This window comes from Pomacea canaliculata, linkage group LG9 (assembly GCF_003073045.1).
Source record: "Pomacea canaliculata isolate SZHN2017 linkage group LG9, ASM307304v1, whole genome shotgun sequence".
Taxonomy (NCBI): Eukaryota; Metazoa; Mollusca; class Gastropoda; order Architaenioglossa; family Ampullariidae; genus Pomacea; species Pomacea canaliculata.
Window position 1 is genome coordinate 2,844,431 of NC_037598.1, and position 24,060 is coordinate 2,868,490.

General features: G+C 43.4%; 3 protein-coding genes across 4 annotated transcripts; all 3 read right to left on the reverse strand.

The window, feature by feature from the left end:
• Window positions 1-939: 939 nt before the first annotated feature.
• On the reverse strand, window positions 940-6,494 carry LOC112571619 (protein shisa-5-like). Of its 2 annotated transcripts, none has more exons than XM_025250756.1 (4): window positions 6,370-6,494; window positions 5,465-5,597; window positions 4,474-4,640; window positions 940-1,697 (listed from the first exon to the last, which is right to left on the reverse strand). In XM_025250756.1, exons 1-4 carry the CDS (start codon window positions 6,428-6,430, stop codon window positions 1,459-1,461), a joined length of 600 nt encoding a protein of 199 aa, XP_025106541.1. In that variant the 5' UTR covers window positions 6,431-6,494; the 3' UTR covers window positions 940-1,458. The 2 variants fall into 2 exon arrangements, with proteins under 2 accessions (XP_025106541.1, XP_025106540.1); XM_025250755.1 differs by having other exon boundaries at window positions 4,474-4,646.
• A 2,183-nt stretch (window positions 6,495-8,677) lies between these two features.
• On the reverse strand, window positions 8,678-17,988 carry LOC112571613 (protein shisa-5-like). Its single transcript, XM_025250743.1, has 4 exons — window positions 17,833-17,988; window positions 15,937-16,093; window positions 12,190-12,356; window positions 8,678-10,041 (listed from the first exon to the last, which is right to left on the reverse strand). The coding sequence occupies exons 1-4, from the start codon at window positions 17,939-17,941 to the stop codon at window positions 9,797-9,799; spliced, it is 678 nt and encodes a 225-aa protein (XP_025106528.1). The 5' UTR covers window positions 17,942-17,988; the 3' UTR covers window positions 8,678-9,796.
• A 2,148-nt stretch (window positions 17,989-20,136) lies between these two features.
• On the reverse strand, window positions 20,137-23,614 carry LOC112571620 (protein shisa-5-like). Its single transcript, XM_025250757.1, has 4 exons — window positions 23,406-23,614; window positions 23,073-23,223; window positions 21,724-21,890; window positions 20,137-21,514 (listed from the first exon to the last, which is right to left on the reverse strand). Exons 1-4 carry the CDS (start codon window positions 23,449-23,451, stop codon window positions 21,276-21,278), a joined length of 603 nt encoding a protein of 200 aa, XP_025106542.1. The 5' UTR covers window positions 23,452-23,614; the 3' UTR covers window positions 20,137-21,275.
• Between the last annotated feature and the right edge of the window lie 446 nt (window positions 23,615-24,060).

Consider the following 24,060-nt stretch of genomic DNA (forward strand, 5'->3'; position numbering starts at 1 on the left):
ATGGCCCTTGTCGTGCAGTTGTTGCCCAAATCCTGACCTTCTGACCTCCGCCAGTTCCCCAGTGTCCCACGGGTACCAGTCTGACTCATGGGTAAGTTAGTTCACTTTGCCGCACTTGTCTCACCCTGGACACCGGTGGTGGGGTGTGTGTTGTTGATCCCGACCTCAACCGATTCGGCATGATGTCTGTTTTGTGGCCAGTACCCATGTCTATGTACATATACTCCTGTCTCTGGGCTTATACACAGTCCCGACCATCATCCTTCTCCAGGTGAAGCACAGCTATATATAGTCGGTGGCAGGTTGGTTTACTAGTGTTTACCCTGGGGGCTGACAGAGGCCGGATGATTCTCCTAGCAGTATACAGACTGTATCTTTTAATGAACTCTTGTGGACAAAGAGTAAGTCTCTTTAAAGCATTTGCCTTTCACTTCAAACCTTTTTTCTTTAGTCACTAGTTACAGTAAGACCATAATATTAAGATGTTCGTCTCTCAGTTACAACCTGATCTTCGTGGATTTTAATAAGGTCTTTAATAGATAAACATCAAGTTTTCCTGCGCCACTTCCCAGTTTGACAGAAGATAGTATCCAGTGTTTATCAGAGATAAGCAATGTTTACTACGGATGAGAGAGACAAACAGAGTGTGTGAGTGTGTGAGTGTGTGTGTGTGTGAAAGAGAGAGAGACAGACAGTGTGTGTGTGAAAGAGAGAGAGACAGTGTGTGTGAAAGAGAGAGACAGACAGACAGTGTGTGTGTGTGTGTGAAAGAGAGAGAGACAGTGTGTGTGAAAGAGAGAGAGAGACAGACAGTGTGTGTGTAAACACACGAGACCGACTTCCCTCTGACTCCACCCCCCGTGGATCCGCCACACACCCCCCTCGCCCCCACAGCTTCCATGCTTTGGTTTGTTTTTCTTAGGATTATCGTGCCGAGCCTTTAAGTGTTTAACTAATTTTATTTTCTTTCCATTTAGACATAGATAAATATTTGCATCATCATATCATAGCAAACAGACTGAATTCATTGTCACTCGGTGTCAAATCAAGGTAACACAGCATCTCACACTTTCACCTGTCTATAAGGTCTGGACACTGAAGTCCAGAGACAGAGGACTCACTGGACTCCACACACTGACCACCAAACATCTCAAACATAATCAAGCTTGTTACATTTCTCTTTCTCCAGAAAGGAGTCTTGAGGGGAGGGGTTGTTACATTTGTGTTTTACTGTAATGAATCAACTTATTACCGCCCACTCATGTCCAAGTTCATACACTCGCTGAAAATCTCTGAAAATGTCACAACTGGCACAACCTTTGACCTGTCGATACCACAGCCAATATTGGTTTGACATTACAGCAGGAACTCTGATACATGGAGCACGAGGGCTGCACTACTGATGCCCGACATCCTCGTAACCTGTGCCCCCACATGACAGCTGGATGTAGCCTACCCCTAAATAGCCGGGTGGGCTGTGCCGGTGGGAGGATAAGCCGGGTCGCTGTAGAAAGGAGGAGGTGGTGGTCCCCCCTTGTTGCCGGAGGGAGGTTGGTAAGGAGGTGGCCCTGAAAACTGTGCTCCATACTGTGGGCCATACTGGGGGCCATACTGTGGGCCATACTGTGGGCCATACTGTGGGCCATATGGAGCACTGGCGCCTGGCTGAGCTGACCACGCCTGGCTCATCTGGTTCGCTGTTGACATCAACAGAGAGTTCATCATCAGCAGGTATTCTAATGTGTGTGTAAGTGTGTTTGCACATATGTATGTTGTCTATTGTACAGTGTGGTGTACAGTGTACAGTGTATAGTGGGTGCAACACAGTGAATGTTGCATATTGTCAAATGTGATGTGTCGTGTTTAATGGGGGTGAACAGTGTGTGGTAGTCATCATGATAGTGTAGTAGTCTGGTGTCCTGTATATTATTTTACAATGTATGGCATTGTACAGGTGTTGCTGTGAATTACACAGTCCATTATGTCTATGTAAATGAATTACAGTCCATAATGTCTATATAAATGAATTACACAGTCCATAATGTCTATATAAATAAATTACACAGTCCATAATGTCTATATAAATGAATTACACAGTCCATAATGTCTATATAAATGAATTACACAGTCCATAATGTCTATATAAATGAATTACACAGTCCATAATGTCTATATAAATGAATTACACAGCCCATAATGTCTATATAAATAAATTACACAGTCCATAATGTCTATATAAATGAATTACACAGTCCATAATGTCTATATAAATGAATTACACAGTCCATAATGTCTATATAAATGAATTACACAGTCCATAATGTCTATATAAATGAACTTACACAGTCCATATGTCTATATAAATGAATTACACAGTCCATAATGTCTATATAAATGAATTACACAGCCCATAATGTCTATATAAATAAATTACACAGTCCATAATGTCTATGAATAAATGTCTATTAAATAAATTACACAGTCCATAATGTCTATATAAATAAATTACACAGTCCATAATGTCTATATAAATGAATTACACAGTCCATAATGTCTATATAAATGAATTACACAGCCCATAATGTCTATATAAATAAATTACACAGTCCATAATGTCTATATAAATGAATTACACAGTCCATAATGTCTATATAAATAAATTACACAGTCCATAATGTCTATATAAATAAATTACACAGTCCATAATGTCTATATAAATGAATTACACAGTCCATAATGTCTATAAAAATGAATTACACAGCCCATAATGTCTATATAAATAAATTACACAGTCCATAATGTCTATATAAATGAATTACACAGTCCATAATGTCTATATAAATGAATTACACAGTCCATAATGTCTATATAAATGAATTACACAGTCCATAATGTCTATATAAATGAATTACACAGTCCATAATGTCTATAAAAATGAATTACACAGCCCATAATGTCTATATAAATGAATTACACAGTCCATAATGTCTATAAAAATTAATTACACAGTCCATAATGTCTATATAAATGAATTACACAGTCATAATGTCTATATAAATGAATTACACAGTCCATAATGTCTATATAAATGACCACAGTCCATAATGTCTATATAAATGAATTACACAGTCCATAATGTCTATATAAATGAATTACACAGTCCATAATGTCTATAAAAATTAATTACACAGTCCATAATGTCTATATAAATGAATTAAAGTCATAATGTCTATATAAAATTACACAGCCATAATGTCTATATAATGAATTACACAGTCCATAATGTCTATAAAATGAATTACACAGTCCATAATGTCTATATAATGAAATTACACAGTCCATAATGAATGAATTGTCATAATGTCTATATAAATGAATTACACAGTCCATAATGTCTATATAAATGAATTACAGTCCATAATGTCTATAAAAATGAATTACACAGTCCATAATGTCTATATAAATGAATTACACAGCCCATAATGTCTATATAAATGAATTACACAGTCCATAATGTCTATAAAAATGTTTTTCCCACTGTGTCCATAGCCTTGAGCCTTGTGTCAGAGTTCAGTAACACCTGTAAATGTCTACATTCCATAAATCTACTAGAAAGATATGTTTACTACCATCATGCTCTGTAAGTACACATGTATCTCTACCTGTATTGACTACTGTATTACCTGTGCTGACCATAGTATTATATACCTGTATTGACTACTGAATTGTGTACCTGTATTTATTGCTGTATCATGTAACAGTGTTGTTTATTGCATTATGTACCTGTAGTCACTACTGCATGAAGTACCTGAACTGACTATAGTCTGTAAATATACATCGGTCGTTTACTTCAGTTCACTACTAACCATGGAGCAGCATAGGTATGTAGGTATCTGAGCTGACTACTAATTATGTCTCAAAGCCAATTGCAAAGTATATATAAGTACAGGTGTGTGTGTGTGCACTTGAGCTCACTACTAGGTATGTGCAAGTATAGATGTGGATGTACCTGAGCTGACTAGTAGCTATATATATATAAATACAGGTGTTTATGTACCACAGCTGACTACTGCTTATGTACAAGTACAGGTGTGTATGTACCTGAGCTGACTAGTAGCTATATATATATATAAGTACACGTGTGTATTTGTCATAGCTGACCACCATATATATACAGGTGAGTATGTACCTGAGCTGACTACTAGCTATATATCAGTACAGGTGTGTATATATCTAAGCTACTAGCTATATATCAGTACAGGTGTGTATATATCTAAGCTACTAGCTATATATCAGTACAAGTGTGTATATATCTAAGCTACTAGCTATATATCAGTACAGGTGTGTATATATCTAAGCTACTAGCTATATATCAGTACAGGTGTGTATATATCTAAGCTACTAGCTATATATCAGTACAGGTGTGTATATATCTAAGCTACTAGCTATATATCAGTACAGGAGTATATGTACCTGAGCTGACGACCGTCACGTTGCCGGAGGTACCAGTTGTCGAGTGTATCACGCGGCCCGGTCGTGACTGGCTTTTGATGCAGCAGCAGACGATGGCGACGATGATCGAAATGAAGAGAATGCCGCCGATGACGCCGCCAGCGATGATGCCAGGCAAAGGGGTGTAACTGTAACTGAGGTCACACTCATAGTCACAGTCGTGATTACATACTAAATCATACTTCAGTTAACACTCACGGTCATCCTCAACAATATTATCATTACTTTCATTAACAGATGTGTTTGATGTCCCCGATAGCTCGGTTGTTAGTCTTCATCGCGGGAGGATAGATGGAGGGGCAGGATGAAAGGAGATTACTCTGTGGCGACCGACCAGGTGTCGGTGGCTGTTCTGCTCCAGCAGCTGAGTCTTAAATCGTCTGCTTAATTTAATTTAATTTAATTTAATTTTATTTTATTTTATAAGAGTTACACCTCTCTGCACTTTTGTTCTTTCTGACAGGTGTGACGTCCCTTTAGAACTCGGATGTTGCCATGTGAACAAAGTCCTTTACCATTTCCATCCTCAGCCCGTTTCCCCTCTCTACATCGTCACAACTGTCCTGCTGAATAAAGATTCCAGTGCCTGTCCCACGGAATGAAGGTCGTGTAGGTGTCTACACCACTACAATGTCTCGCGGAATGACAGAATATTGTGCACGTGACCAGCAACTAGCAGCATCAGTCCGGCCGTTACAGTCGATGTCTGAAAGCTCAGCTATGGTCACAAAACTGTTTGAGACGAACCAGAGGTGCTACAAAATAGTCCTGACATCATGCTCATGCTGGAAATGCGACGAAAACGGCGACGACGACGACAAAAACGACGATGACGACGACGACGATGATGATGATGATGATGATGATGATGATGATGATGATGATGAAACAGTGCATTCTGTGACCGGATGTACTTTCAGGTAATGTCGCCAGGTGGCGTGACGTCACTCACCTGTCGTCATAGCTGCAGCAGCCAGTGGAGCAGCAGCCGTACACACAGTACTTGTAGCTGGTGTAGCCGTTAGAATACGGGTAGTAGCTTCCATACCTGGTGAAGGTGCAGGAAGTCCCGCCACTGACTGTACCTGACAAGAGATCATCCCAAAGATTCCATGACAGTCCACGACACGCATCAAGTCACGTGCTGAGTTATGTGTGATGACACAGGGTGTATGTGTGAACATGTTCACAGGTATGTGTTAGCACCCGACTTTCTGTGTGTGGGCACAGTGTGTGGGCACAGTGTGTGGGCACTGCTCAGTAACACCTGCTGATAGGTTTGTGTGGCACACGCTGACTGTCGGCCCACACGTAGACAGGTGATGATAAATACACACCTGTACAAGCACACGGGTGGCTCTGTGTGTGTGTGTGACGTACCTACGTGGGCACAACAGTTACGTGTGGACACACTTGTCACTTGGTTTTTACAATATATATATATAGAGAGAGATTTTAAGGCAAAAAGTTCAGAAAGCAAATGTTCAGCAGGAAGCGGGGTGAGCCAGGTGCAGAGAGGAAGTGACTGGACTGTGGGCAGGTGACGACATACGTCAGCAGGTAGCGAGAGACTGAGACTGAGACTGAGATTGTAATGTGAGCCAACAGTAACACTGGTCACAACAAAGTAACTACACTTGAACAAAAGAATGATGCTGGTGACAAGAAGCCATTTTATTCTAGTGCCTGCTCTAGAGAGGAGGATCAGAGAGAAAGTACACCGACACAGAACCGTTTGTACAACTCAAATCCGCTTTAAAGTGTTGGTGTAGAACATTCATGTGGTGTTTGAACTTTATTTGGTGAAGTGGAGCTGTGGTTAATAAAACTGAACATCTGTACAAGAGAGGTACGTACCCAGTCCCAGAGCGAAGATAAGAGTGGTGTACCCGCACCACGCCATGTCTCTGACCGCCATGACAAGTGAGGGAGGGACTGGCAACACACCTGTATCTTAACAACAAAGTTTAGACACTGGTCGCCAAAACAATATTCCTTATCTCCTCCCTCTCTCCCTCCCTCTCTCACTCTCTCTCTCACTTTGCCTGAACCTTCGTCTGTCTCTGTCTCTCAGTGCACCGATGACCCCGACTCCTAACATTGAGAAATGTTTGACAATGATTGGCATGGAGCAGGGTGGGGAAGCACGTGTGGACTGACCTCTGAACCCACCCTGACTTCAAGTCGCAGTGCTAGAGGGTGGGTTAGAAGCTGCTGATATCGGATGGAGTGACCCACCCGGGAACATATCTTTTGGTGAAGGTCGACCCTTTGTACAGCAGAAGGCGCTTGTGCTTTATCTTTGATACAACACCGTCACCTTCTGGTGCTGTACGTACAGTGGTGGCAGCTACAGCAAGTTGTGGTGGCTGTGGTGGTTGTGGTGCCTGTGGTACTTGTGGTGGCAGCTGCAGCAAGTTGTGGTGGTTGTGGTGGTTGTAGTGGTTGTGGTACTTGTGGTGGCAGCTACAGCAAGTTGTGGTGGTTGTGGTGGCTGAGGTGGTTGTGGTGGCTGTGGTGGTTGTGGTGGTTGTGGTGGCAGCTACAGCAAGTTGTGGTGGCTGTGGTAGTTGTGGTGGTTGTGGTGGCTGAGGTGGCTGTGGTGGCAGTGGTAGTTGTAGCGGTTGTGGTGGTTGTAGTGTTTGTGGTGGTTGTGATGGCTGTGGTGGCTGTGGTACTTGTGGTGGTTGTGGTAGCAAGACTAGTAGTAGTCGACAGCAGAAACCTCCTGTTAATGACGTCATAGGGAAAGTTTCTTGGCCTTCCCCCCCCCCACCAAGTGCTGTGGCCAAAGGTTAAACAACTCATCAAGAAACTTGTCCAATGATCTGTTTGTTAGTTGTCTTTTTATGAAATTGTCAGTTTTACGGCCTTAGTGACATTTCGTACAGAAACATAACTTTACAAACAAGTGAAGACAGAAGGTCGTGGTACACAACTCCACACCAGGCTTCTGTCAGCTCAAAATATGAAGATCGTAGTATTAGAGTAAACAGATGTTTCTAGAAAGACAACAGGCAGCTACAGAAGTTTTAATGTCACGTGAGACCTTGTGTATGTGGACATGACGTGTACCTGTGTGTGTGTGTGTTTGTGTATGTAGAATGACATCTGTGTGTGTGTGTGTGTGTGTGTGTGTGTGTTTGTGTGTGTGTGTGTCCGCTTGTGTATGTGGAATGACATCTGTGTTTGTGTGTCTGTGTGTGTGTGTTTGTGTGTTTGTGTTTGTGTTTGCGTGTGTGTGTGTGTGTCTGCTTGTGTATGTGGAATGACATCTGTGTGTGTGAGAGAGACACGCCCTGTTATAACAGCAGGAGTAAATACCGATGCTCGTATTAATTTGTGGATTTTGTCAACTAAAACTGAGCAGAGAAGCAAGTGTTGCACTGCTAGTCGCCATGGCGACGTGAAGCTACACCAGATATACATCAACTCTCTCTGACTAAACACTCAAAGCTAATGTCTGCGCAGAGTTACTGGCAAAAGCTTCCTTGTGTCCACTCATAAAAACCGACAAAATGTGATTCAGGTGTGAACAGGTGTGAACAGGTGTGAACTCGCTATGTGACGACCCGGACTTTCTGCGCATTGTGTGGTAACAACCTACCTTGTGTGGCGGGTGGCGGGTATCTAGAGGTGCACACGTGACTGTGACTGTGGGGAACTCTCGCTTGTGCCGACGGCGTTTTTAGACAACAGGTGTGTGTGTGTTTGAAAAAGAAAGAGAGAGAAAGAGTGTGTGAAGGAGCATATGTGAGTGAGAGAACACGGATATAAGTATATGAGTATATTAGTGAGAATGTGAGTGTGTGTGTGTGTGAGTACGTGTGAGTGAGTGTGTGTGAGTGTGTGAGTACGTGTGAGTGAGTGTGTGTGTGTGTGTGTGTGAGTGAGAAAACGTCAATCATTAAGTGAGAGAGAGAGTGTATATGTGTTCCAGACATAATCAGGAGCAGACTATACCTGTACATATAAACAGACAACTCTACACGTTCTTCTTACCAGCACACACTCACACATTCACACACACTCACACACTCACACACTCACACACACTCACACACTCACACACACTCACGTGACTAACACCACAAAGACCGACTCAACTTCCTCAAACTTTCTTGGGTCACTCACATCCCAACATTTGACACTTTCTTCAGTAAAATTGTGAAGTTTTTACTCATTTTATTTGTTTGCATTGTTAGTTCAGTAAACAAGAAGTCAGGTAAATACTTGTTGCTACTGTACAAGTTGAGTCCAGTACATGTACAGAGTATACACTGCTACACACAGAGATATTGTAAACTTGTTTGCTGTCTACAAGTGTCAGTGATCGTCTGCTCTCTCCCTCCCTAACCGTTGGCATAACATTCAAACCTCCTGCTGACGTCATTCTAGGCACTTACGATGAACTTTTACCTGTGACCCGAGCATACAGGTGTTTGCACAGGGTTGTTGACTGTTTACTTACACAGTTAGTGTAGACATGTTGGAGAGATTAACTATTCTAACCTGTGGGTTTGTGTCTAGGAGACTACCTGTCGTTAGGTTTATGAGACAAACAGCTCACACGGTGACTTGCTGCTACATTCTGCACTTTCACTGACCTTTCACCTTCCAGATTGCACTTGTCATCTATTCAAGCACGACAATCAACAGAAGGACAACAGCAAAGTTGTTAAAGGCAATGAGTGCAGCTCACACTGTTACAGCAGCAACATCAACATGACACAAACAAGATGAAGAGAGTGTGGTACAGTGTTTTCCAGCCTTACATACTGGTCTTGCTACAACAGATTGCTCTACAACACCTTCAACTGTGCACAATGATCTTGTTTCTCCATCAGCACTTCAAGATTAAGCTTGCCATGCTGTTGTTTGTACATTAGTACAGTTAACCCTCAGTTTTCATCCACAATCCGTTACAAGACAATCGGCGAAATCCGAAAACGACAAAAACTGAAGCAATTATGTCCATATAAATCACTGCAAATCCAATTAATTAGTTCTACACACTTCAAAATACATAGCAGAGAATAAGTCTAGTGTTTCATCCTAAAAACAATAAGAAATTAATATAAAATGCAATTTAAAGACTGATTTAAAGAGTTGCTGGTTTTGGAACCTGCCTCTGGTCCCACGAAACGAAAGGGTTAACTGATAAATTCTGACCTGCTACATGTGAGTGTGTCTGTACTGTCTTTATTATTTACAAACTTTATTATTATTTATCAAAGCTACAACACAGACTGACAGCTTCTCCCACACCTGGCTCACTACACAATCAGGCTTCGCCCACAAAGCCGGGTGGATAGGTTGGAGGGGGAGGAGGTGGTCCCTCCTTGCTGCCGGGGGGAGGTTGGTAAGGGGGAGGCCCTGAAACCTGAGGGCCATACTGTGGGCCATACTGAGGGCCATACTGTGCTCCATACTGTGGGCCATACTGTGGGCCAGACTGTGGGCCATACTGTGGGCCATATGGAGCACTGGTGCCTGGCTGAGCTGACCACCCCTGGCTCATCTGGTTCGCTGTTGACATCAACAGAGTGTTCATCATCAACAAGTATTCTACAGTGTATGTAAGTGTGTTTGTATGTGTGTTAGACCCTCGTAGTGTGTATAAATATTGCCAGAATATTAGTGGCATGTGGGCAACACTGAGTTTGACTGAAACTTGTCCAAGTGTATATTGTCCTAATCGCTATTTTATTTGTTTCCATCACTCACTTTATTGTTTTATGTTTTTAAATAAGATAAGGCGCTTTAAAGTGAGAGTGAGATGAAGTGATCAGTCTATTTCAAGAAAAATCGAATGGTTGAATGTAACAACAAATAGAAAAGTCCTCAAGGGGTTAAAATAAAGAGTAATCAAATTTATCTGGATTATAGATATTTGTGTTGGAACTACATTGATTGAATAAACTTTGAACTTCTCATATAAAATGCACATAAGGATCTAGAAGTATTTCTTTTTTTCTTTGTACAACATGAATTAGTCCAGGTATGCATGTACCTGAGCTGATTAGTAGCTATATATATATAAGTACAGGTATGTATGTATCTGAGCTGATTAGTAACTATTTATAAACAAAGGTATGTATGTACCTGAGCTGATTAGTAGCTATATATATATAAGTACAGGTATGTATGTATCTGAGCTGACTAGTAACTATTTATAAACAAAGGTGTGTATGTACTGAAACTGGCCAGTAGTTATATAGCAGTACAGGTGTATATGTACCTGAGCTGACCACTATATATATATACAGGTGTGTATGTACCTGAGCTGACTACTAGCTATATATAAATACAGGTGTGTAGGTACCTGAGCTGACCACTATATATATACAGGTGAGTATGTACCTGAGCTGACTAGTAGCTATATATAAATATAGGTGAGTATGTACCTGAGCTGACTAGTACCTATATATATAAATACAGGTGAGTATGTACCTGAGCTGACTACTAGCTATATATATACAGGTGTGTAGGTACCTGAGCTGACCACTATATATATACAGGTGAGTATGTACCTGAGCTGACTACTAGCTATATATAAATACAGGTGTGTAGGTACCTGAGCTGACCACTATATATATACAGGTGAGTATGTACCTGAGCTGACTAGTAGCTATATATAAATATAGGTGAGTATGTACCTGAGCTGACTACTAGCTATATATAAATACAGGTGTGTAGGTACCTGAGCTGACCACTATATATATACAGGTGAGTATGTACCTGAGCTGACTACTAGCTATATATAAATACAGGTGTGTAGGTACCTGAGCTGACCACTATATATATACAGGTGTGTATGTACCTGAGCTGATTAGTAGCTATATATATATAAGTACAGGTATGTATGTATCTGAGCTGACTAGTAACTATTTATAAACAAAGGTGTGTATGTACTGAAACTGGCCAGTAGTTATATAGCAGTACAGGTGTATATGTACCTGAGCTGACCACTATATATATATACAGGTGTGTATGTACCTGAGCTGACTACTAGCTATATATAAATACAGGTGTGTAGGTACCTGAGCTGACTACTAGCTATATATAAATACAGGTGTGTAGGTACCTGAGCTGACCACTATATATATACAGGTGAGTATGTACCTGAGCTGACTAGTAGCTATATATAAATACAGGTGTGTATGTACCTGAGCTGACTAGTACCTATATATATAAATACAGGTGTGTATGTACCTGAGCTGACTAGTAGCTATATATAAATATAGGTGAGTATGTACCTGAGCTGACTACTAGCTATATATATACAGGTGTGTAGGTACCTGAGCTGACCACTATATATATACAGGTGAGTATGTACCTGAGCTGACTACTAGCTATATATAAATACAGGTGTGTAGGTACCTGAGCTGACCACTATATATATACAGGTGTGTATGTACCTGAGCTGACTAGTAGCTATATATAAATACAGGTGTGTATGTACCTGGGCTGACTAGTAGCTATATATAAATACAGGTGTGTATGTACCTGGGCTGACTAGTAGCTATATATAAATACAGGTGAGTATGTACCTGAGCTGACTACTAGCTATATATCAGTACAGGTGTGTATGTATCTAAGCTAAAAGCTATATATCAGTACAGGTGTGTATGTATCTAAGTTAATAGCTATATATAAGTACAGGTGTGTAGGTACCTGAGCTGACGACCGTCAAGTTGCTGGTGGCAGCAGGTGTCGGTTGTATCACTCTGCCCGGTCGCGACTGGCTCTTGACGCAGCAGCAGATGCACGCGACGATGCTAGCGATGAGGAGAATGCCGCCGACAGAACTTCCAACGATGATTCCAATCAAAGCGCTGTAACTGAGGTCACACACCAGGTCACAGTTACACTCGTTACTATCACTACGTGACCTCAACCCACTGAGGGCCGAGTTACCCTCCTTCCACTGTGCGCCCCCCGCCCAGGGATGATGCACTGCTGTAACCAGTGTAGTGTCAGTGTGTAGCCCTGTGAGTAAATGAATAAATACGTAAGGGAGCCAACACTACGACCTTTAGCAATTGTTCCTCCATTGATTACTGCCCTTTAATGGCTGAAAATGTGAACCAATCAGGTGTTTCGTTATGTTTGAAAGTAGGCGAAGTCTTTGTTGATCAAGCGCCATGTTGACATTCGTTGAAGGTTACTCAATTCGACGTGGATATGTACTCAAACAACAGAAAATGAGAAAAAAATAGTAAGTAATATATAAATTCTATTGTATATTCTAATAAAATAAATGCTTGTTTGGCACTTTACCTTTGTATAAATTATGTAAACAAAAAAAAAAAAATTCTCAATTTCTGATTTGTTTTACCTACTCTCCGATTTTTAATTTCTCTGCCGCATACAGTTACTATGTTTCATGTGAACTCAGAACCTATAATTTTTAAAATTAACACCACGCAAATGTTTTTAAAACGATCTTTTAAACGGTGTATCACAGATAGTTGTCTTTATTGTAGGTTAACAGATATAATTTTTTAAACATCAGTCACAATTTACTTCGCGGCGTCTCGATGCTCCACAGTGGCTGGTTCCGCGCGGCTCTGTACCTTCGTAGCGTAGCGGTGGAGGTTAAATATAATGTTAATGTATATCATTGCACCCTCTGCAATGCAGGTGGTCAACCACAGAAGACTTGTCAGCTGTGCGTGTGTACAGGTGTGACATGTTGAAGGTGTCTTTAGAGTGGTTGGATGTGTCAAGCTGCATGCTTTGTGTTTTCTGTGATGCACCACGTGCTTTGTCTTTATCTCGTGACTGGCACGTGCTGTGTCTTGTGTCACGTTTGTGACTTAGCGCTGGTGCTAGGTGACACTTGGATTGGTTTGATTGGGTGAGTTTTACACCTTGCCAGCAGCTATGGTTAAATCATGATCACATGCTACAACAACAACAACTAATAATAATAATCATCATCATCATCATCATCATCATCATCATCATCTGTTGTTTGTACAGCACTTTCCCCACTGTTTAAGGCGGACTCACAACACTAAGCAAGACTGTCCACAGTTGATGGCGACGGACGAAGCTACAGTACTTAAGGAAGCTTTCAGATTACAAGACGCTAACAATAATCACAGGTGATACCATGACATTACTACTGTGTGACCCAACACAAGGAAAAATATAGCATAAAAAGACAATTAGTATATTAAAAAGGGTGTTTGGGTAAAATAGGCCACCGTTACACAGGAAACTAGATAAAATTAAACCTTAAGTTTAATGAACATTGAACAAAATAGCTGCCGACAGGATAGACGTAAACACGAAAACAGAAGTGTTTGGCGATAATATAAGGCTAGGACATATCACCAAAGCAGTAAACAGTAAACAGGTGGGAAATCGTGACATAGGCGTGTCCTATCCTAAGTCTACCAAGTACTACTTCCTGCCGCCACACACAACGGCCTGGGGTGGACGGTCACAAAGACACAGCACCCCAGTGACGTATCCCTGGCCCACAGTGACCCAGTGACGTATCCCTGGCCCACAGTGACCCAGTGACGTATCCCTGGCCCCAGTGGCCTAGTGGCTGTTCCACAGCAACTAAACATGGCGTATAAAGGGTTTCAAGTGGAAGACACCAGTGACCGCAGTAGACGAGGAGACTGATAAGCGGCGACTGTGTGCTGGTCCGCTCGCACATTGCCTGAAATGTCAGTATGACCAGGGACCCACATAAAGACAATGTCCTTGTTGACTAAGAGCTTCTGCAATGGTGTGAAGTTTGACCATTAGAGGCTGGCTATCACAACAAGAAGACATTGCTTGTAGAGCAGATCGCGAGTCTCATTTCGTGAAGAATGGCAAACACGCAGCACCCTGGGTATAAGCAGGGTTTGCAGGGAGAACCTTTAGACCACAGATATCCGATAGCAAACTTTTCAGACGGCGAAGACGAAGTAGAGGTTATCCAGCAGCTGTCTACAATTATTAAACAGAAGAGGTGCCAAAGGCACCCAGACAGATGACAGGCCCATGAGGTGAGCAGGGTGGAGTACCTCAACACAAGACCGTCCAGCAGACCCCTGTAGCTGGGAGCGGCCCAGGGGGCTACACAAAGTAGGACCGTGAGGTCCACACACCTCCTGGCTTTGCCACCTGCTGTAAGAATGTCCACAGCTGGTCACATGACAGGCGGCAATATGAAGAAGGAAGGAGAGCTTGCGACCAACAGGAAACCAACACACTTCACCTTCTCCACCTTTGTTCCCTTTACAGACATCGACAGGTGTGGCACGTGTCCCAGGTAACACAAGTGGATGTTTACTGACCTCGTGGGACAGAATGGGAAGCCGTTAGCTGTCATCTGTACAACCAAGCTGTAGGTGGGTTTTGCTCAGCTAGGGGCCTTTGTCACAAAGCTGCGATGTCTTGTACTCCTTCGGATGAAAGGAAACAGTGGGGTGGATGGACGGACAGCGGCCTGATGTGAGTGGGTGGGTGTGAGTGGCGATGGCCGCTCTGTCTCTCGAGGAACAAAGATTATTGTTGTGTCGCTGATGTCCTCCACCGGGACAGTGGACACCAACAGATTGGTTTGGTGCAGTGTAGGATCCTGGCCACACTTAGTGACATAGTGGCTATAGCTAAGGGACTTACCACATAGTGGCTATAGCTAAGAGACTATCTAGATAGTGGCTATAGCTAATAGACTATCTAGATCAGGGGTGGGCAATTAATTTTCCCAAGGGGCCGAATGAGAAATTGGGATGGTTCTAGAGGGCCGGACTAATATAGTTAACTCAGTGTTACCCAATACTGTATATATAGTATATATACCGGCGGGCGGGCCAGCGGGCGGGCCGGTCAGAGACAGGAGGCGGGCCGGATCCGGCCCGCGGGCCGGCGTTTGCCCAGGTCTGATCTAGATAGTGGCTATAGCTAAGGGACTATCTAGATAGTGGCTATAGCTAAGAGACTATCTAGATAGTGTCTGTAACAAAGAGACTAAGTACACAGCGACTATAACTAACAGACTATCTAGAATTCTAGATAGTGACTAGAACTAACAGACTATCTAGATAGTGGCTATAGCTAAGAGACTATGTAGATAGTGTCTGTAACAAAGAGACTAACTACACAGCGACTATAACTAACAGACTATCTAGATAGTGACTATAGCAAAGAGACTATTTTCAGAGTGACTATAACTAAGAGACTACAAAGTGACTAAACAGTGACTACATAGTGACTATAGCTAACAGACTATCTACCGAAGTAACTGTAGTAACAGACGTCAGTTAAAGACGGACTTACTGTGTTGTGTCTGTGTGTTGGTAAATTTGGTAAACCCTTTCTTGTTAAATATTTTTATGTTTATTTATTGATTTAGATTCTTGGTTTTTACTTTGCCGAAGGGCAGTAAGTACAGACTTGCTATTTACATACTTGAATGTGTAGCTGCTGTAGCTGCTGTAGCTGCTGTCGTAGCTGTAGGAGCAGCAGTCGGAGGTGCAGCAGCCGTAGTCACAGTACTTGTAGGTGTTGTAGTAGGAGGAGTAACTGTAGGTTTTAAAGGTACAGTAGCTGCTACAGGCCGCTAAACCTGAGAATGACAAAAATGTGAATGAATTAATGTATTTCACACACTATATATATATATACACACACACAGATTTACACACACACACCTTAGAGTCTAAGGCTTAGACAATAACAGTGTCTCTGAAAACAAACTATGAGAGACAGAGACTGTCAGATCCTGACAGACAGAAAGAGAGAGATTGACAAGCACACACACAATGACAGACTGACTGACACACAGACCAAAAGCTAATGTCAGAGAGAGAGAGGAGGACAGACATTGACAGACACAGGCAGCATCAGATGTAGTAAACAGAGATGAAGACAGACACTGACACAAACATGGAGGAGCACAAACACGTTTTACACAAAATAAAAACAGAAACATAAACATAACAACAATAACTGACGCTGGTCGAGATTATTGTCAGCCGGGGGGGGGGGGGAGGACATAACATAAGTACACATAACCCAAGTGTAGGAGGGAATGATTTGAATGTCGTGTGGTCTGTGACATTGGGTACAGAAAGTGGTGTTTCTAGAAGTCGCTGACTTGTTGTGACGTGTTGTGACTTGTGTACAGATGTCACTGACTTGTTGTGACTTGTGTACAGATGTCACTGACGTGTTGTGACTTGTTGTGACTTGTGTACAGATGTCACTGACGTGTTGTGACTTGTTGTGACTTGTGTACAGATGTCACTGACGTGTTGTGACGTGTGTACAGATGTCCCTGACGTGTTGTGACTTGTGTACAGATGTCACTGACGTGTTGTGACTTGTGTACAGATGTCACTGACGTGTTGTGACGTGTGTACAGATGTCCCTGACGTGTTGTGACTTGTGTACAGATGTCCCTGACGTGTTGTGACTTGTGTACAGATGTCACTGACGTGTTGTGACTTGTGTACAGATGTCACTGACGTGTTGTGACGTGTGTACAGATGTCCCTGACGTGTTGTGACTTGTGTACAGATGTCCCTGACGTGTTGTGACTTGTGTACAGATGTCACTGACGTGTTGTGACTTGTGTACAGATGTCACTGACGTGTTGTGACGTGTGTACAGATGTCCCTGACGTGTTGTGACTTGTGTACAGATGTCCCTGACGTGTTGTGACTTGTGTACAGATGTCACTGACGTGTTGTGACTTGTGTACAGATGTCACTGACGTGTCATGACTTGTGTACAGAAGCTGAAATCGCAATCTTTGGTGCAGTTGCTAAGCTCTACCGGCAGAAATAATTTCCTCCATCCACACGTTTCTCGCTAGAGCATCATTGTAAGCCTTCATCCCTGGACATCCACAGTGTGGACCATGTCAACCCCGGGGATACAGACTGTGGACCATGTCAACCCCGGGGGTACATACTGTGGTCCGTATCAACCCCGGGGATACACACTGTGAACCATGTCAACCCCGGGGATACACAGCCCCAGGCCTGCTCTCAGTGTGGAGACAGTTTCTGTGGGAGCAACCAGTCCAGAGTGCAACTGCTGTACATTTGTAAGATGTAAGTAATGGTGAGAAGGTGCAGACGACGCAGTAGAAATAAAATTAATCGGAGAAAGGAGAAACTGCCACAGAAATCTCGCCCGCAACATAGGAAATGGCCAACAGGTGCTCACATCAAAGTAAGACAAACCTTGCTGCAGGTCAACTACAGAAATAAATAAATAAAAATAGTCAGTCAGGCACGGCAACATCAGTGTCAAGCCAATCACTAGCAAGACAGGAGCAGTAAAAACAAGAGGACAAACCTGTCAACAGACTGAGGACCACAGCTCGGCACAGCCACGACGCCATCCTGCCACACGGCCTGGGTCTGTCTGGGAGGCTGGAACTGACAGCAGGTCTACCCACGGCCATAGCGACCTCAGGTTTACTTTCCCTGGTCGTCACAACAGCTGTGTGTGTGTGTGCGTGTGTGTGTGTGTGTGTGTGTGTGTGTGTGTGTGTGTGTGTGTGTGCGTGCGTGTGTGTGTGTGTGTGTGTGTGTGTGTGTGTGTGTGTGTGTGCGTGTGTGTGTGTGTGTGGATAAGTTTCACTTCCTTGTGTGGCTAATACATAACCGCCATGTATACATTTTCCAAAGAATGTTAAGCAGCCAACCATGCTGTGTAAAGCTGTTAAAAACGCCAAAGAGCTTTATCCTTTGAATGCTTGTGGTTGTTAACACCATGCATATTAACACCATCCATATTAACACCATGCATATCAACACCATCCATATTAACAACATTACTACTTAACAACAAGCTTGCTAAAACAATGTTCATTAATTACTCAGGGCTTCTGCTTACACAAAAAATTGCGTACTGTACGCATTAAAGGTTCGGACGACCCCTTCAATTTCCGTCAATCCCCTTCAAATTAGGGCGAAGAACAGCGACCCCTTAAAAATCTGAGGAAGGGGTCCCTGGGACCGCAAAGAATTTAGTCTTAGCAGAAGCCCTGATGTTAGAACTTTTATATACACCTTAGTTAGAACATGTTAGAACTTTTAACCTAGAAGAGAGAACTCGTTAGAGACCACCAACATGTTCAGAACTGCACACCTCGACTGACAGACTGAGTCCTGTAGCCGGGTGGGACATACCCAGGAATACATATTCCTTCTTGGAGTTCGATCCTTTGTTAGGCAGAAAGGCGGGTGGTGTGTATAGACAGCGACTGTTGGCTGGGAAGTGTTGGTACATGTATTAGAGGGGGGAGCAGGCTGGGGGCAACACACTCATCATACCTGTAGTCCACACTTGTCACAAACCTGTCATCTCTCACAACTCACTCGTGACACCTGTAAGTCTGTCAACAAACAAATCATTGCCCCGCGCCTGTGGCTGTTGTAGTCACGTGCGGTGGTTGTCTGGTCACAGAACCTTCAGGACACACCAGCGACACTAAAGCTCCACAAGTCTGAGCAGTTGCTGTCTACAGACAGACAGACAGACAGACAAGCAGCTCCTGGCACTCACCTGCAGGATAGTCAGGGTAACTACAGGTGGCAAAGTACTCACAGCCGGTGTGTGTGGGGGTGGGTGAGTACACTGTTGACAGTCCACACTAATCACCAGGAACTCATGGCCTCCACTACAGGCGGGGACAGATCCCGATAGACAGACGGCAGACTATCCTCCCACCTGCACGCTTGACCTCCCAGCACAGCTGTTCGCACTACACCTGCAAGTTTCCGTAGAACTTTCATCTGTTTATGTTTTCACCGACTGTAAATTATTGATTGGGGAACATGTGATTAGTAAATCGGTAGATTGAACCATTGTGTGATGGTCAGACGGTACTTCCGGTTTACTTGTCACTCGTGTGTCTGTCACACTTGTAGACTGGTCACCGGGTCTTCCTGTACTTGCAGCACAGGGCTGCTGTCTAGTTTGAATGGGCCGTGGGGGTTAATAAAGTTGTGTTGTGCTGTGTTGTGTTGTATTGTGTTGTATTGTGTTGTATTGTATTGTGTTGTATTGTGCTGTGTTGAGTTTTATTGTGTTGTAATTTGTTAGATTCAATTGTAGTGTATTGTATTGCACTCTGTTGTGTTTTGTTGTATTTTATTTTAGTGTATTGTGTTGTATTGTGTTGTGTTGCATTGCTATGTTGTATTCTATTTGCATTGTATTGTAATGTGTTGTATTCGGATGTATTGCATTGTGTTGTGTTCCATCATTTTGTGTTGCATTGTGTTGTGTTGTAATTTGTATTCTATTGTAATGTGTTGTATTTTAATGTATTGTATTGTGTTGTGTTGCATCATTTTGTGTTGTGTTGTGTTGTAATTTGTTGTATTCTATTGTATTGTGTTGTGTTGTACTGTATTGTATGTTGGACCAGAACATCTCACTCGTGAGGCTTCAAAGAGAAGTTTCCATGTCAGCAGCTGGAAGGAAAGTACCGCTACAGAGGGGCTGACAGTTTTAATTTTGATGTGAATTGTGTTTTGTGAATAAGGTTAATCAGTTTTTTGAGTGAATATTTTTACTATTTAAGTACAGAGGATAACCTCCCTTCCTCCAAACTGTATTGAATCAGTTACATCCCGAAACATTCCACACTTTCTGATGGAGAAGGTGTCATGAGTATTGACTTTATTTCTTTGTGTTGTTTGTTTAGTGACAAGATGTTTACTTTGTCCTAAAGGTTATGTACAGCTGGCTGTAATATACACATTGTATACATGTACACACTTTGTATACACACTTTGTATACACACTAAGGCACACTACACACAATCACATTCTAAAGTCTGTCAGAGGTCCTCCTCCTGGTCTGGTGTAACAGTCACGTGTCAACACATGTTGACGACCTGTTGTACTTGTACCTGAGTGACCCCATGGTTCAAAGGGTCGTTCATTGTTCACTTACAAAATTTCAACATGTGAAGACACTGTAGAGACCAAACTTCACTTACCATGCACGTGCGTGTGTACATCAGAGTATTTTACTTTTCTGTCAGTAGACAGAGACCACAGAGGTTTGTTTATGTGTACATCAACATTTCTGTACTTCTCGCTTTTAAGAATCGACTTCTGGCCGCCAGGTGGGAAGCAGGAGGACCGCTGAGCCCCAGGTAAACACCAAACAAAATATTAAAGCACTAAAAACAAGGGAAAGGCAGCAGAACAAGTATTTCACTTCTTGTGTTCAGTCCAGCTAAGACTTGTTGACAACTAGTGACATCAACACCCTGACAACAAATAGGATTGTGAGATCCTTCTTGAACATCTTCTGTACACAAGGTTGTTATAATACAGGTAACAATAATGTACAGAGCTGTCTCTAACATCTTCTGTGTACAAGGTTCTTATAATACAGGTAACAACAATGTACAGACCTGTCTCTAACACCTTCTGTACACAAGGTTGTTATAATACAGGTAACAACAATGTACAGAGCTGTCTCTAACATCTTCGTCTGTACACACTGCTCTGAGTGCAACAGGAGGTTCTGTTTAAACATCTTCATTGGTTTGTTTATTTATTTATTTATTAGTGTTTTATTGTGAGTTCGTGTCCTCAGACGAAATATTGATCTCTTGACCCCTGACAGGCTGACACCACCTGGTAGCACTGTCTACTCTGTGTCTACTGTTAACATTAAACATTCTCTATTCTACTCTTAGCTAAGTTCTAGGACAGCTGCCCACAGGCCCACACAGCTCGTGGTGCATGACGGGTACAACAGGCTCAACCTTCTACGAAGCCGGGTGCGAGGTGCCGGTGGGAGGATACGCCGGGTCGCTGTAGGAAGGAGGGGGTGGAGGTGGTGCCCCCTTGTTGCCGGAGGGTTGGTAAGGAGGTGGCCCTGAAAACTGTGGGCCATACTGTGGGCCGTACTGAGGGCCATACTGAGGGCCAGACTGTGGGCCAGACTGAGGGCCATACGAAGCACTGACGCCTGTCTGAGCTGACCACGCCTGGTTCATGTGGCTCCCTGTTGACATCAACAGAAATTCATCAGAAACATTCCATTATTTACTGTAGTGTGTATATATCTAAGTACAGGTGTGCATGTACCGGAGCTGACCACTATATAAATATATACAGGGGTATATGTACCCGAGCTGACCACTATATAAATATATACAGGTGTATATGTACCCGAGCTGACCACTATATAAATGTATACAGGTGTGTATGTACCCGAGCTGACGACCGTCAAGTTGCCGGAGGTACCAGTTGTCGGTTGTATCACCCGCCCAGGTCGTGACTGGCTCTTGATGCAGAAGCAGATGATGGCGACGATGCCTGAGATGAAGAGAATCCCGCCGATAACGCTTCCAACGATGATGGCGACCAGAGTGCTGTAACTGAGGACACAAGGTCACACACCAGATCACAACCAAAATCGTTGTTACCCCAGGCAGGGACCGTTGTAACCGGGGTCACATTCACCATGACAACGACAGTCTGTGTGAGTTTGGCCAGAGCACTGTACGACACTGACCGCCTGAGTAGTCCTATATGGTAGCCGTCATCTACATGCACCTTACTGTCATCTACTGTCATCTACTGTCATCTACTGTCATATGAACCACCTCATACTGATGACTCATTATAACCCAATGATGAGCTTGTTTGATTTTATTACACTCATTACTTTTGGTCCCTGCAATGACCACCTGAGTGGTGCAGTTCATAAACATGTAAACATGATGACTATCACAACCTTCTGTCTTGTTTTTACACACTGACATGACAGTAGCATGTTCAGTCTGACTGACACACTGACATGTCAGTAGCATGTTCAGTCTGACTGACACACTGACATGTCAGTAGCATGTTCAGTCTGACTGAGACACTGACATGTCAGTAGCATGTTCAGTCTGACTGACACACTGACATGTCAGTAGCATGTTCAGTCTGACTGACACACTGACATGTCAGTAGCATGTTCAGTCTGACTGAGACACTGACATGTCAGTAGCATGTTCAGTCTGACTGACACACTGACATGTCAGTATCTTGTCTAATGACCAGTAGTCCGCTATCATTGACATACGGAGTTGCCATTGTTATTTCCGATGACATCAATCATCAATAAATTAGTCTGTTTGGGGGCTTATCTAAATGTGTGTATGTTAAAGGTTTTCTCGTCCGTGGAGGGGCTCTCCTCCGTGTGCTGTACTTTATATTCTGACTTATGTTGATGCAATGATTGTTTTCTTTTCCTTTTGCATTTGAGTTGGTGGGTCGCACTTTGTGACCGCCAGTAAACTTGTTGTGCTGTCCCTTGGTGTGCGTGTCCAGTGTCCACTGAGTTGGCGTCGCTGCTGGCGTCAGGCGTGCAGGTCAGTGTGACTGCGAGTGTGTCTGTGGGAGAGCGAGTCACGTGACAGCGAGTGTCGTGTATGTGACGAGTGTCCTACCCGTGATTAGACTCTGGCTCGTGACGTAGTCCCGCCTTGTGATAAGTAGCATGTCCTTCAAAGGTCTCTCTCGAACAGTAGCTACCCCACCTACCCGCACACACCCGCCATCCAGTTACTCACGTGTAGGCAGTGGTGACTGTGGTGGTGAAGCGGGAGCTGATGGAGCTGTAGGAGCAGCACTCGGTGGAGCAGCACCCGTACATACAGTACTTGCTCTCGTAGAAGGGGTAAGTGTCGGAGGAAAAGTAACAGTCGTCGCAGGCCGCTAACCCTGAGAATGACAAGGTGATTGGATGAATTCATCTTTTCTACACACTCACACACACACTCACTAACCTACAGTACATGTATGTGAGTGCACTCAATGAGTGTAGGAAGGGATGGAAGAGCCACAGACTGTAAGAGACAAACAGTGGAGACAGGTGTGGAGGCAACAAGACCAAGAGCACCAACCTGTCATCACACTCAGGACCAGGGCCCTGCACAGCCACGCCGCCATCTTCCTCTTGGTCTGGTGATCACCGACTGACTGAGGCTCTACCTACAGTCTCACTACCTACAGTCTCACTGTCTACCTACAGCACCTAGCAACGCCTGCACCTCGGTGTCGTCACAGCAGGACGGCCTCTCTGTCTCTGTCTCTGTCTCGCTCTCTGTCTCGCTCTCTGTCTCTGTCTCGTTGCCTGCACGAGTTGTGGTTGTAACCTTCTATTGACTACTGACTCCTGGACTCGTGTCAGCAAACACACGGTTGACTGCTGTTGGCCACGTGGCCAATGTGTGGCTGGCACGCAACCAGTTTGGCAGACATTACATAACATCAACACTCGTCACCCTCGGGGTGAGTGAAGCCTTCTGATCTTTCATGGAGGGACTTACACGCTCTATTGCAGTTTGGTCAGAAATGGAAGGTCAGACACACTGAACACTTGTGGTGAATGTAGCCTCGCCATTACACGGAATCTTGGGTAAGTCAGTCAAGTTCGGCATCAACAAATGTCTGACAGTTATCATGACAAGTATGGAGGCTCATCTTGCAATCGGCGCTGCAGTGGCCCACCTTTGGCAGACAGAAACATCAACACAGGTCTTGTGACAGCAACACACT